The sequence below is a fragment of the Suricata suricatta genome, chromosome 1, assembly GCF_006229205.1.
Source record: "Suricata suricatta isolate VVHF042 chromosome 1, meerkat_22Aug2017_6uvM2_HiC, whole genome shotgun sequence".
In the NCBI taxonomy this organism is placed as follows: domain Eukaryota; kingdom Metazoa; phylum Chordata; class Mammalia; order Carnivora; family Herpestidae; genus Suricata; species Suricata suricatta.
Window position 1 is genome coordinate 151,082,842 of NC_043700.1, and position 14,671 is coordinate 151,097,512.

Below are 14,671 nucleotides of genomic sequence, written 5' to 3' on the forward strand. Positions count from 1 at the left end.
TGTATTCCTAAATATATGGTCATTAAAATTTCTCCATATTTTTTCTTCTTTTTTAGCACATATATATATTTATATTTATAAATATATTATATTTATAATGTATATATTATAAATATGTACATTTTGAGTTAATTTTTCTATATGGCATGAAACAGGGGTTTAAATTCATTATTTTGCATGTGGAAATCATTTGTTAAAGAAACTATTATTTAACCACAGAATGGACTTTATAAATTTCTTTACATTTTATTAAAAAAAAAATTGGTCACTCAACCCACTGAGCCACCTAGGCTCCCCTACATGGCTCCCCTACATGATTTTTTAAAAAATACGGTACATACTATAAATATATTTTGTCTTCTTATGCTTTTAATAACATTTTATTTTCTCTAGCTGTAAACATAAATCGACAATTTATGTTATCAGGAAGACTTCCAGTCAATGGTAGGCTATTACTAGTTAAGTTCTGGGGGAGTCAACCGGGGTTACTGACTACACAGGAAGTCAGTACCCCCGACCCCCATGATGTTCAAGGGTTGACTCTATTCACCACTTCAAGCATTCTGCCTGAGAGGCTTTACACATGGGAAATAACTTAGGTTTTGTTTCACTCCAGGGCAGTGTAACACCCGTTTGTAAAATGTCTGAAAACCAAACTGCCAAGATCCAAATGATTTCCATTTAAAGCTATTACGTAGGGGTGCCTGGGTGGCTTAGCTGGTTAAGCATCCGACTTCGGCTGACGGCATGATCTCATGTTTCATGAGTTTGAGCCCCTGTTTTGGGCTCTGTGCTGACAGCTCAGGGCCTAGAGCCTGCTTTGGATTCTGTGTCTCCCTCTCTCTCTCTGCCCTTCCTGTGCTCAGTGTCTCTCTCTCTCAAAAATAAATAAACATTAAAAAATTGTAATGCCATTATGTAAAAGGGAATCTACATAAACATTCCATCTAAACTTGTTTGGAAAGGTCATTAAAACAACTGGCCAGTTTCCTGCTAACAATTCTGACCAGCGTTTTATCACAAGGGTCAATATACCTTTAAAGTAGAATTACCTGGGTTTTTTTTTTTTTTTAAAGATAGATTGCTAGCCTGATTTTTATTCAAACTGTGGTTTGAATAGCACATCCTGGAGTTAGGACCAGACTTTGGAAAGGCTATAAAACACAGTATGTGTAAAGGGCCTTGCAGGTCTGGACTATAGCTTGAACCAATAAACAAAACGTTTTCGGACGTTAAAGTGTGGCTCCAGTCCAAATTTCAGCCCAGGTTCCCCAAAGGTCTTCAACAAATAATGGAACAGACTCCCACATCCTAATGTCAAAGTTCTAGATCACTTACTTAGGGCAGGTTCATGAAGTGGCTGAACAGCTACCACAAGGTCAGACAAATCAGAGTTGAGGCAGCAGAAGCCAGGGTAAAGTGTTTAAACCTATTCTCTCTCACATTCTAAACTCAGCGGACAAGGGGAACCACAGCCACTCAAGTCCCTCCTTCAGGTTCTGGGGACACGTGCATCCTGGCTTCATAGGGTTTTAACCACTGCTCCCCAAGGTCAGTTCTGGGAGAAAGGGACACTTAATACCTGTTCCACTCACCACAAAGAGGTGGGAATTCGGAATGAGATGACATCTGATGACATCTGTAATATAAGTGCTAACAGAAGTGCTAGAGGACAAATGGGGGGATTATCACAGTGGATTTATGTCCACTGCTGTTTCACTGACCTTCACACAGCACTCCAGGGGTTTTAGTTAATGACAACACTACAGGGGCACAATTAACAAGTAAAATTGGAGATCCAGGCTTAGTATTTTTATTTCGATGGGATGTTCACTCAAATATGTTTGGCCAGCCTGGCCCTGAGTGGGGCAGGAAGACGCCAGTGGTCTTTAGACAGCGCCCACAGGTATGTGGTCCTTGCTTTCATGCTGCTTTTCTACCAAATAAAGAAAAATTCAATTAGCAGAGCCTGACAGCCCAGAATCTGGATACTGGGAAAGAAAACAAGGGTAGTACCAGTTTTTGGTAGAAAATTATAATAAAAGGGCTTCCCTAAGAGAAAGCAGCACAGCAGTGTTATTTCTCCCAGGAGAAGATAAGGAGAGTGATAGAGTTTTCCAGACAGTGAGGAGGACTCTGATGATCATAAAAGCTGCTGACACAAAGGCTAATGTCAAAACTGAAAATGGGGGTTCCAGTTCAGGACGGCGACATAGGAGGGTCTGGCACCCATCTCCTCCCATGGACACACCCAACACACAGCTATATAGGAACAATTCCCTTTTAAAAAATTCCAAAAACTAGCTGAGCAATTTCTACCCAATAGGCGAATGAGAAAAACTCCACACGAAAGGAGGCTGGAGAGGGTGGGACACAATTTCACCATAAACCCACCCCCCATACGGCAGCCTGCAACTCTGAGGGAACTCAAAACTGTCAGCTTCTCCTTGGGAGCAAAAGGTTTGAACTCCACACCTGGGTCCCCAGCTTATGAGATTTTCACCAGAGGGACCGGCCCCCCAAACACCTGGCTCTGAAAGCCAGTGCAGCTTGCAAGCATGAGTCCCACTAGGCTATAGGGGACGAAGGGACAGTTTTTATTGACTGATTGATTTTTGAGAGAGTAAGCAGGGGTAGGGCACAGAGAGAAAGGGAGACAGAGAATCCCAAGCAGGTCCCGCACTGTCAGCTCAGAGCCCAATGTGATTGCATGTTTTCCAAGTTGCTGCACAGTTATTCTTAAACCACTTATTTGAGAGATGATAATTTATTATATTAAACTATCCATTTTCATTCACTGTACTAAACTGTAATTTTTAAAACGTTTTAAATTTATTTTGAGAGAGAAGAGAGTGTGAGAGGGAGGGACAGAGAGAGACAGAGAGAATCTCAAGCAGGTTCTGAGCTGTCAGTGCAGACGGAGCCTTACGCGGGGCTTGAACTCACAAACCATTAGATCATGACCTAAACTGAAACCAAGAGTCAGACGCTAACTGACTGAGCGACCCAGGGGCCCCAGCAGTTTGTTTTTTTAAATGCTTATTTATTTTGAGAGAGAGCGAGCGAGCGAGCGAGCACACAAGTGGGAAAGGGTTAGAGAGAGGGAGAGAATGAATCCCAAGTGGGCTCTGTGCCGTCAGCGCAAAGCCTAACACCAGGCTCCATCTCACAAACTGGGAGATTGTGACCTGAGTCAAAAATCAAGATTTGGATGCTTAACGGACTGAGCCACCCAGGGACAGTCCTAAACAGGCTGTGGGGTGCACAATGGCTATCCCTCATGGCCCAGCACAGAGGTTAAAGCAAAACACAACAAAAACACAAAGAATGATGAAAATGGGCTCCTCGTCAGCAAGACAAACAAATCATTAGGGAGAAATGGTCTGGTAACTGGTCATCTATCTACATGCTGGTCTAAGGCTGGTTAAAAAGGACAAGAAGGTCTTCCATAGGCAAGTAACCAAACCACTACTGCTCAGGAAACAGCTCTTTTCACTGCAAAAATCACCCCACATCTGAACAACTGAACAGAAGAGAAGGCTCACAGCATCTCCTAATAAACCTCAGGGAAGAACTGCTCTGAGACACTGAGTAACTTCTTGGAATATGACCCAAGCTTTATTTCAACAAAACAGAAAAGTAGAGGAAGGTTCTCAGGAACCACAAAGCCAATCCAAGTGATCACTGAACTGCCCCAAACATGAGGGGCAGCCACAAGTGAGAGCAGCTCTAAGATTCTTTGGAAGAGGCTTCACACTGGAGAGCCGGTGGGGCGGGGACGCACTTGGACAGCATTTTGCATAAAACTGGGCCAGAGTCAATCGTCCACACACAAGCTCCTCATGGCAGCTGCTGCTGCTGCTGCTGCTGCAAGGCCCCTAACCTCTCAGCATAGTGTCGCTACTGCCCAGAGACAGAACACAGACTAGTCTAGAAAACTCCTGTCTTTACCATCAGTGTGCCGCTCCCTCATAAGAATTAAGGACATTTGTTAATTAGGATCACGTATCAATGTCCACCGCCAACTGAAAGTTGTTAGTCTAAGCGTCAGCACCTGGCACTTGTTACTTGTGTAAGTATCATTAACAGGGCGACGGGGTGAGCTGCAGGCAGGTAGCACAGTCAGCATTTCCAAAATTCTAAAGGAGTATTAAAAGAAAAGGGCCTCCTTATGACGTGTGTGAGGCCCTCAAATGAAGCGGGGTGCTCCCACACTAGCCCCACTGCTGGCTCTGGGCGGTTCTGGCTTCCACATGACACAGACGAACTGGACCGAAGCAGGGCTTTCCCACCTTCTGGAACCTACCTTTCCTCCCAGCTTCGGGGATTTGGGAAGGCTTCTCTGGCCACGCAGCAGACAGAGCTGGGGAAGCGGGTTTCCTCTCCGTTTCCACCATATCCTCCTCAACCCTCTTGTGTGCCTTCCTTTTCTCTGGGGGTGGCGGTGAGCGCGGCCAGGAGTCCCTGCTCTCCGGACCCACCTTGCATGGCTCGCCGGGTTCCGGGTCTGGCCTCCCTCCCCGGCGGCCCAGCAGCTCTACCAGGTAGGGCCTGCTCAGTTTGGAGAGTGGGGAGGAGGGGGGCGTCTGACCAGCAGGCTTGGGAGCCAGGGCTGGCTTCTGCGCCAGTGGCATTTTGTTTACCACCTTGTCGTGCTCTGCAACCGGTGGAGGTCCGGGCTGGGCTGCAGAAGAGTGGATTCTTTCAGCAGAGTCCTTCCAGGTGGACAGGGCTTGCTTCCTCTCGGGAGGTAGGGAAAGGCCATGCTTGAGGGCCACACCCTCTGTCTCTTTCTCTCCTTTTGTGCTTGCTGGTACAGGTGGCCCGCCATCAGCATTGTCCCCAGTGCTGCTGTGCCTTTTCTTCTTCTTTTGTTCTGTCTGTTGGTCGCAGTGGAAGCGCAGGGAGTAGTTGGTCCTTCGCAATTTTATTCCAAAGGGTGAGGCTTTTTCCTCTTGACCAGGCATTGCGGGATCTGCCTTTGCTATACCACTGATGGTCTCACTGTCCACAATGATCATGGGCTCTGCATGGGCCACTGCTTTCTGTGGAGGGTAAGGAAGGCTTGGAACAAGGAAAGATGGGAGGTCTTTGGCAAATTTGCATCCCTCTGTGTTGTCTGCTGGCTCCAGTTTCTCGGCACCCTTTGGGGGCTCATCAGCGGCCAGGGGCTGGGGTGCTGACCCATCACTGGGTCCTGGCACGGGTCTTTTCCTAATGCTCTCTGCTTCTGTGTTCTGTTTGGAGGTCTCAGTGCCACCATCCGAGAATTTCTGCCACGCAGGCATAATAGAGAATTTTGCATTGACTGGGGGGGTCCTCCGGAGGTTCCCGCGGGAATCGCATCGGCCCCTGGGCGTGTGCTCATCACCTGGCTGAGACAGGTCTCTATCGAAGCGCTGCTCGATCTCTGCGTTCTTCAGAATTCTGGACCGAATGGAAGCCCATTCGGCTAGTGCAGCCACGCTGCTCGGAGACTCGTGGGAGGGCCTGGCCTTCCCGCTGCCTGCACGGGGGTCGACGGATACTCGGGGTGGGTTCTCCAGGGCAGGGGCATCCACGTGCTTCTTTTCTTCTGACAAGCCCAGGAGAGACTTGCATGCTGTGTCCTTGATCTGGCTCAGGTTGACGGCCGGGCCGCAGAGCTGTGCTCCCGTGACCAGGATGGCTGTGTGTGGGACGCTCAGGGAGGAGGGCAGGGCGGGGGGGACTGGGCTGGCTCTGGAGGCCTTGGGCTCCTGGGGGGCAGAGACGGGTCCCGCGTCCTTCAGGGGGGTCACCGGACTCAGATTGACTTTGGGGAAGAGAATCTGCTTCCCTCCAGATGACACCTGGAAAGTATACGGCCTGGGCGTGGTCTGCCTCTCATCCACTTCCTGCCACCGAAGTTCCTCCACCTTCTTGTCTTTTTCTGGAGCAGCAGCTTCCTTCTCCCCGGCAGCCAGCGTCTCTTCTACCTTCGCCTCTGGTTTCTGGGGAGGCTGCATGTTGGCTTCTTGTCCCTTTTCCTGACGTGCCCGACGACCATACCCGGGAAAATCCCCACGTTTTGCCTGCTGCTCTCCAGATGGCTCGGCCTCTTGGCTCTGCTTCTTGCTAATTCTGGACTCCTCAGAGTGTTCTCTTTGCTTCTCGGGCTGCAGGTGCTCTCGTTTGCCTGCTTTCTCTGTAAAGCCCACCTGACATGGGCTCCTCGAGCTCCTTTCAATGTCCAGCAGCTGCCACCTCTCCTCCTGCACACTCACGGCTTCCTGACGTTCTGCTTCCGCTTCCTGCCACCTCTGTGCCTCCACTTCCTCCCGCTTTCCCAGCTCTGCCCTTCTCTCTGCTGCTGCCTCCTCCTCCCGCCGCTTCTCCTCTTGTTCCTGCTGCTCCTCCTCCTGCAGCCGCTTCTCCTCTCGTTCTCGCTGCGCCTCCTCTTCCCGCCTCCGCTGCTCTTGCTCCTCCAGACACCGCCTCCGCTGCTCCTCCTCCAGACGCAGCTGCTCCTCCCTTTGCCGCTGCTCCTCCTCCTCCCTTTGCCACTGCTCTTCCGCCTCCCGCCGCCTCTCTTCCTCCAGCTCCTCTTGCCTCCTGAGCTCCTTCAGTTCTCTTTCCTCTTGTTCCTCCTGCCGCTTCTTGGCCTCCCGCCGGCTCCACACGGCCTGCTCTTCCAGCTGTTCACGTCGCGGCTGCTCTTGGGCCTCCAGGTGCCTTCCTTCCTCTTGTTCTCTCCACTCTTGGACTTGGCCACCTCGCCCTTCCAGTGTCTGCCTCTCCTCTTGGCGCTGTCTCTTTTCTGCCTCCAGTTGTAGTTCTGTCTCCTCTCCCTCCTGGTCCTCTCCTACCTCCTCCAAGACCTCCTGCCTTCTGTTCTCTTCCCAAAGCCTCCTCTCCAAGGCCTGAAGTCTCTGCTCTTCCAGACGTCTCCTCTCAGCTGCCTCAGCCTTTTGCCGTTTGCACTTGGCCTCAAGTTCTAGCCAGTATTCTTCTTGGCTTCTCTTCTCTTCTTCGGAGCCCAGCAGTTCCGGCTCCTCTTCATGCCAGATTGGCTTGTCTTCTCCAGGGTGTCCGTTCTGGTCCAGGGACAGCTGGCCCGGAAGGCTACCTTGTTCATGTGGTCGATCCTGACATTGGTAAGGACAAAAGAATTAGCCTTTTCCTTTTGTACACGCAACCATTACCCACGCGATTCACAATGTTGGTGACCCTCTCAATCTCAAGAGAAGGGGCAGCTGTTCCTAAGTACAGATGGGTACACCCGGGCCAGCACACCAACAGTAAATTGTGAGAGTGGAGGAAAACACATCACCTTCATATTTACTCCACAGCCCGTTTATTGGTCATTCTCAAATTCCCTTTGCTTAATACAAATGAATAACCACAGGAAAACCAACAGTCCAGGATTAGATGAGAAAAAATGAGAGTTGCACTTTATTGATGTCCCCTGAAATTTGTGACTTCAAAGTCCACACCAGCCAAACTGAAGAACTTTGGCTGAGCCATGGCAGGAGAGCTGGCAAAGCAAATGTAAGGTGTCTACGGCCCCTCAAAAGGCAGCCCCCCACCCCCAGGCAGGCAACATGTTACAAAGGGTGATGGAAGTAAATGGGCCTGCTTTCCCCTGTTCACCGCGACACACCAGGTCCCTGATGGGAGGGACTTAGTTCCTTCAAGGGGACCCTCACCTCCCAACCCTCCCCCTCTCCTGTGGTAGAATCACTGCCCAGCAATCAAGGAAGCAAGGGCATATGCCTGGTCAGCTAGGTATGGCGCTACATACCCTGGCCAGTCGCCTGTGCTTCTTTGACACTCTCTGGTTTTTTGGCTTAACGGACAGTTTGTGCTTGGCAGCACTGTTGTCCAGACGAGCGATGGCCAGGGGGATGGCATCTAGGTTGACACTTTCGATGGTTCCAGCAGAAGAGAAGTGCCTTTTTGGCCGAGATGGTTTAACTGGAGCCACCTGTAGTGGAGATTAAACCACAGAGTCAGCCCAGATCAGAACGCCGTGCGGGGAGTCCTGGAATGGGAGCACTGGCTGGAGCCTGCACTTTGCCGGCCTGGCCCAGGGGCTGCTGCTAGCAGAGGCGGCTGGCTCACTTGGACTGAGAGATGAGCTCTCCTTTTGGCATTGAAAAACAGGATGTTGACTATTTGTTCTGCCTATGATTTTTGCATTAACTCATAGCAGTCATTTAATAACCTTTCAGGAACTAATTTTCCTACTCTGAATCATAAGGGGGGGGTCAGATTAGATCAGGGGTGTTGACAAAACATAGCCAGGAGGCCCAATCCTGCCCACAGCCTGTTTTGGTAAATGTTTTGCCAGCACACAGCCATGTCCCCCTCCACTGTCTGTAGGGCTTTTGTGCCACAGAGGCAGAGCAGAACAAAGGAAGGTATCCAGGCTGGACCTTCGGGCCACAAAGCCTAAAATCATTCATGGTTTTCTGAGCCCTGGACTAGCTAATCTCTATGCTAAGAACTCTATAATCTAAAACACGACCGCAGACACCTGCAAATGTCCCTCAGCCTCTCCCTGAGTCCCTCTGAAGTAGGGAAAGTGAGTCCCCTCTCCACCCAGGCAGCAAATCTCATTTGGCAGGTGCTCAGTAAATATTTTTTGGAGGCATGAAGAAACAACAAAGTATAACAACTATGTGTCAGGCATGAAACTGCTATCCGCAAAAACGTTCTAGCACACTCACTCCAAAGCCACAGACCGCGGAGTTGGGTGGCGGAAAAAGGCTGGACAGAGCTGTGCCCCACACGGGAAAGCGCAGGTCCTCACTGCACGACTGCAGCGCTGTAATGCAGATGGCACGCGCTTAGGAGCCACCAGCTCCGGCAAACTGTATACCTGCAGATCAGTCGGAGAGACAGCAGCTCAGCCTCAACCCAGTGGCCACACACCTGTAACTACTGAGCACTTAAAGGCAAGCAAGCGGCAAGGTGAGGGCTCCCAGCCACAGCACGCCGATGTGCGGCAGAGGGCGCTCACGCCGTCTGTGGGTCTGGTGCCAGCAGCTCTCCGGCACAGAGGCATTAAAGGAGGCCAGAGTTCATGTGTTGGCATTTATGCTGTAAGTGCAGAGCCAGTGGGGTTTAGTGACGGTTTTGCTTTTTGCAATTACCTTCCATATTTATGCACAAAAGATAAAGAGCCAAGCCACCTCAAGAGCAGAACGGATGCTCAGTGGTAAGGAAAAATAATCCCAGCCTCTGGGCTCCTGGCTTTTATTTATTTATGGTTATCTTTATAATAGGTATCAAATTCTAAACTGTGGTTGAGAAGAGATAAATCAAACATTTATTTCCGTCCCCTAATAGACATGTGAATAAAAGGAGTTAGAGACAAATGCGGTAGATTGAAGGCACAGATAAGCACTTGGAGCTGACACTTAAATGCAAGGTTCATTTCTGCTGATTCCAGCTGGGTTTCTTCACTGTCTGGGCGGTGGCAGCGTCTGGAACCACCCCCTTCAGAAGACTCAGGGACATACTCTGCTCACTGTACTAGACTCCGGAGGACCCTGCACCCTGTGCAAATGAAGAGTGGACCGGCTTCTATTGGAGGAGTGCACAGTCTCCACAGGGTTCCGTGAACTGCAGGCACAGTCCCAGGTTTCAACAGAACCCATAAAGGTTAAAAAAACAAAAATACATACAAGTAGAAAAGTACTAAGAATTTTTTGTTTTTGCATCTCTTAAGTTTTTTTTTTTGTTTGGTTTTTTTTTTTTTAATTTCAGAGAGAGAGAGAGAAAGCGCAAGTAGGGGACTGGGGTGGGGGAGAGAATCTCAAGCAGTCTCCATGCTCAGCATGGAACCTGGCACAGGGCTCCAGCCCAGGACCCTGACCTGGATCCTGACCTGAGCTGAAATCCTCAGTCAGACTTGCAAATGACTGAGCCACCGAGGTACCCCTTATTTCTAAATAGAAGGAGACTCTTTTCCTTATAGACTCGGGTATCTTCGGGTGTTCTGGAATGTCTTTTTCAAAGGCTTAACAGTGTCTTGAAGTACCTGGTACCTTTAGGAAAATGACCAATATGTAAGTGTTCAAATATGCACATGCCGGGAGGTGGCTCTTTTTCATAACAAGGTTCGGTGCCAGCAGGTCCGCTGCCATGGAAACAGACCCTCTACATCTACCACTGGTTATGTTTTGAAGGAATTTAAGGTAATGGGCGAAGGCAGCATTTATGAATGGAAAAAATGAGACAGCAGGTCGAAAAGAAAGGTGGGAGAGGATGGAAATGGAAGTTCAAGTAAAGAAGCTAAATATATATTATATTTCAAATCATATTACCTTCTCTTCCATCTCACTTCTGGCTCTAGGCGGATTCAGGGGACTCAGAGAACTTGGCGTATCACTGGGCTGGAATAGAAAAGAGAGCACACAAGTCAAATGCCGGGACAGGAAGTTCTGGGCAGATAACCAGATGTGGGCTGTGCCTGGAAAGGGCCGCAGCTGGCTTTACAGAGCCACAGGAATCACGGTGGGGACTTTGCTAATGTCCAGACAAGGACTCCTGTGGCACAGAATGCACCCTTTCCTCCTTTCCCGAGTTCAACAATTTCCATCTGAGTGTTTCTAACCTCAGTGCTTGATGTGCTTCCCACTGCTGAGAGAGTCCAGGTGTCGCCCCCTGGGCACCCAACCTGGGAAGCAGGACTGCGTCACACACCTGGCCTCCAACCTCAGAGCTGTGGGCTGTGTTCACTGCCTTCCACTCCCTTCACCTGCTGGACCTCTCACCTCTATGCCAGACCTCTTCTCTGTGAGAAGAAACAAAGGCCCTACCAATGCTGTGTGCAAAGGTCTGGGCGGAGAAGGTGGATGACCAGAGGAGGCAAAAAAAAAAACCCAAAACCCTTCAGAACAGAAGAAAAAGGCTGAAGATTCCCAGCCTCACCTGCCCTGGGAACACCCACACTATGTCACCTGCACCTTTCTGAGGGCCCAATGTACCTTCCACCTTGTGTGGCCAATATTTACAAACAGCTTTATCATTCTTTCCAGAGCAATAATATCAGCTTGTCCTGCCTCAGCCCATTTTCTGCACCACACTTAGAAGCATCTTTGGAAAATACAAATCAGATTATGTCACTGTCCTGCTCAAAATACTCAGAGGTTTCTAGTACTTTCAGAATAGAATTACCCCTTTCCCGTGGTCTGTACATTCTGGCCTCTATACCTCGCTCTATCCCCTCTTTGCCCCACACCATGGGCAGGCCGGCTACGCTGACCTGCTTTCTCGTGGGTCACCCTCAGTCCTGCTTTGGGCCTCTGGACTTGCTCTTCCCTCCCACCCAGAACACAGCTCCCATGGCCAGGCCTGTCCTGGCTGCTCTGACCTCTTTACCTAAAGAGCAACCTCCCCCGCTACAAGTTACTCACTTTCCCACCACTCTGTTTTACTTCCTGTGCAGCATTTTTCTTGGTCTAAAGTTATTATAACACTTACTAAATAAGTTATTATCTTTATACATATCTGTTGACTTGCCATCTGACTTTCTTCTCATTATAATGTAAACTATGCAGGGGTGCCTGGGTGGCTCAGTAGGTTTTTAAAGTGCCCGACTTTGGCTCAGGTCATGATCCCATGGTTTGTGAGTTTGAGCCCCATGTTGGGCTCTGTGCTGACAGCTCAGACCCTTAAGCCTATTTCAGATTCTGTGTCTCCCTCTCTCTCTCTCTGCCCCTCCCCTGCTCACACTTTGTCTCTCTCTTTCTCAAAAATTAAAAATTTAAAACAAGGTAAACCACACGGAGGCACCCCTAATCTTGCTCATCTCTGTAATACCCATTACTGGGGTAGTGCCTGCCGAACAAATGATCCTTCTCCTCCCTCGGGCCACGGCCCCTTGCAATATTAGACCATCAGTAACAGGACATTGGCCTCAGTCCTTGGGCAATCCCTGTATGAAGGCTGACGGCTGCTGCCGCCTCACACTGAGAGGCTGGAGAGAGTGGTTTTGGCCCTCGTGGTCTCTACTTTACCCACCACACTGCCCGACACCCACCTGTGTGGGAACCAGGGGTCATGAGGGCCAGGCAGGGGTGGGCAACAGCAGGGGACCAGCCTGTTCTTTCCTTCTGCACTTTGCTCCGTTAAATCACTTCTCTTTTTTACTGCTCTGATGACATATTATTAGCTGCTAACAAGCATGGCTTCTGGGGCCACATCCATTTTAATAACAACCAGTGTAATTTCAGGCATCTTGGCAGGCAGAGCACAAAGAATGCTTTCTACCGAGCCTGGAAGACTCAGCAGAGAGCTCCCTGCTCCAGCTACGGGTGGGGCATTTCCTCCTTCCCCACCACAGGCCTGAGGGGGCCCCTTCTGCTGCTGGAAGGACTCTCGATCCAGGATATGCTCTTGGTGTTTCTTTCCAAGTGTCAGAAGACCAACGTTAGGTAAGACAATGCTGGACCGATGTGACTTTCTTTCCTCATTAAGCAGACTTCAAGCTGGCCTGTTTGATATGTTCTGTCTTGTTAAGCACCTACTTCTTTCTTGTTTCCCTTTGAATTAGTCCAATTTGACAAGTAATTACTCAGTGCTACTAAGTAAACACTAGCTACGTCCTGGAGAGACAGAGATGTGTAAGGTCCAGTTTATCCTCAAGGAGCTCAATATTGAGAGATGGAGAGAAAACAATTATGTGGACACAGATGAGTATGCATGTGTAGGCGGCACTGAGGACGCACGGCAAAGACTCAGAGGAGACAGCCCAGCCTGGGGGTGATGCCAGGTAAGGCATCCTGCTGAGATGGGCCTACCTGAGACTTAAAGAGTAAGTGGAAGACACTGTGAAGAGTCCATGCAAAGGGCATGTCTCCTCTTCCTCCCCCTCCTCCAAGTGGACTCCCCTGCAGTTCACGGCACCTGACCAGGCAGTGCCCTCCAGCCCTGGGCAACTCATCAGAAAGGCTTCTCTCACGTACTCCCTGTATGGCAGACCCGAGAGATCTCGGATGCCCCTGTTCACTGCCTGATGTCCTCCCCACATGCGTCAGCAACAAGTCATTCCCAGGAGGAGCCTTACTTTGTTCTCGGTGTCTGACAGGATGATGTCCTCCTGGGTCACAATTTCCATGGGGCTGGTCAGGAACAGGTCCTCTTCTAAGCTAGCCTCGCCACTGTCTGCCTTCTTCATGGGAATGGCTTTGGGTGGTGGCTGCCCAAACTTGATGTTTTTGCTCAACTGTCGCTGGAGAAAAACAAAAGAAAGACGTTCTGAAGCAGCGAAGCAGTTCACAATAACCGCAACCAGACACCCCAGCAGATCTCGTCGGCAGTGAGGCATATTCTGTGCACAACGTTTCTAGACTAAATACCATGCCAGTAAGCCACGATGCAGTCCTGTGATAAGTGACTTTGTTTTCCAGTTTCTTTCCTTTTCCTTCCCCATCTTTCACCTCTTTCATGGAGATGCCAACATTATCCAGGGGGTAGACAGCCCATATTTCTGAACCAAAAGTTGGGATTATGTTATGACAAAAATTTTTTGATTAACCTGTAAATTTATTTCTAAAAAAGTCTTTTAAAAGTATAAAAATTGTATAGAATATAGTTACGTGAAATGCAGGAACCAGTGAGGAGAATCAAGACCCTTGTGGTTGCTGCAACCTCCAGCCTCTCTCGGACACATTCCTGTTGAATATTTATGCTCAGCCACCTTCCTCACTGGCCCCTCGCTTGAACATCATGTTCTGGTCACAGCGGGCATCAGGGTGAAGAAGGCCCCAATGCTGGCAAGCTTTTCCATGATCAATGCCAAAGTCATGGGAGGCACAGGAACTGTCTTGTCCTGCCACTAGGACTTCTTTTTGCCTTGCTGCAAAACTGTGAACTAAGGGGCAGAAGGAGCCTAGTGGGGAAAGGACAGAGAAGTAGCCAGAAGGAAAGGGCCAAGGAGGGATTCGTTACTGGTGGCAGGTAGCTAGATGGGGGTGTGTGTGTTTGGTGGGGGGAGGGGGGGACAGGCGATAGAAATGAGTACGATAAATAATATTTAGAATTAAAGAAAAGCCAGATTAGAAAATATATTCCCTGAAGAAAAAATACAAATATAACAGTTTAAGAAAGGGCAAACTAATGGGCTGCGGCAGAGAACAATGAATGACATTCAGGAAGAAGAAAGGGCATGCCGTGGCCGCCCGCATTGCTGCTGGATTTAATATACCGCAGAAACTCCTGCCTTCATCTCCGGCAGGTTTCTCAATCTCGGCACTACTGACACCCTAAGCCGGATGGTCTCTGTGTGGGCAGCTCGGCCTGTGCGCTGTAAAATGCTCAGCAGCACCCTGGCCTCTGGACACTAGATGCCAGTAGCAATCCCTTCCCTGTCGAGATATCAAAAAATGTCTCCAGAAGCTGCCGATGTGCTCTGGGGGCGGGTAAAATTGCCTCTGGCAGAGGACTACTGCTCTACATCTAGGTACTTGGGCTTCATGGTCCTGTTATGCCTCAAAAAGGAAAAAAAAGGGGGGAAAATGCATTCTGTACTATTTATCTTTAATTTGGCTAATATATAATCCTACAGAGCTGCCAAGAGCATTAGCAATCCCATAGTCCAAACCCTTCATTTAACAAAAAATGTCAGAGATCCAGTGGGGAGAGGTGACTGGCCCAAGCTTATGGAAAGAATGAGTGGCCCCAAAGGGATTTGAATCTAGAT

General features: G+C 49.3%; 1 protein-coding gene across 5 annotated transcripts in view; it reads right to left on the reverse strand.

Annotated features, from left to right (window-relative positions):
- Positions 1-14,671, reverse strand: part of KIAA1211 (KIAA1211 ortholog) — a 259,149-nt gene that overhangs the window by 8,483 nt on the left and 235,995 nt on the right. For 4 of the 5 annotated variants that reach the window (XM_029945573.1, XM_029945593.1, XM_029945569.1 and 1 more), the window contains 4 exons: positions 13,037-13,201; positions 10,293-10,361; positions 7,763-7,945; positions 4,307-7,106 (listed from right to left, as the gene is read on the reverse strand). In XM_029945573.1, the coding sequence (XP_029801433.1) occupies positions 4,307-7,106; positions 7,763-7,945; positions 10,293-10,361; positions 13,037-13,201 (3,217 nt within the window). Of the gene's footprint in view, positions 1-1,805; positions 1,937-4,306; positions 7,107-7,762; positions 7,946-10,292; positions 10,362-13,036; positions 13,202-14,671 lie in introns of those variants that run through there. The other variant, XM_029945584.1, reaches the window with a different exon arrangement.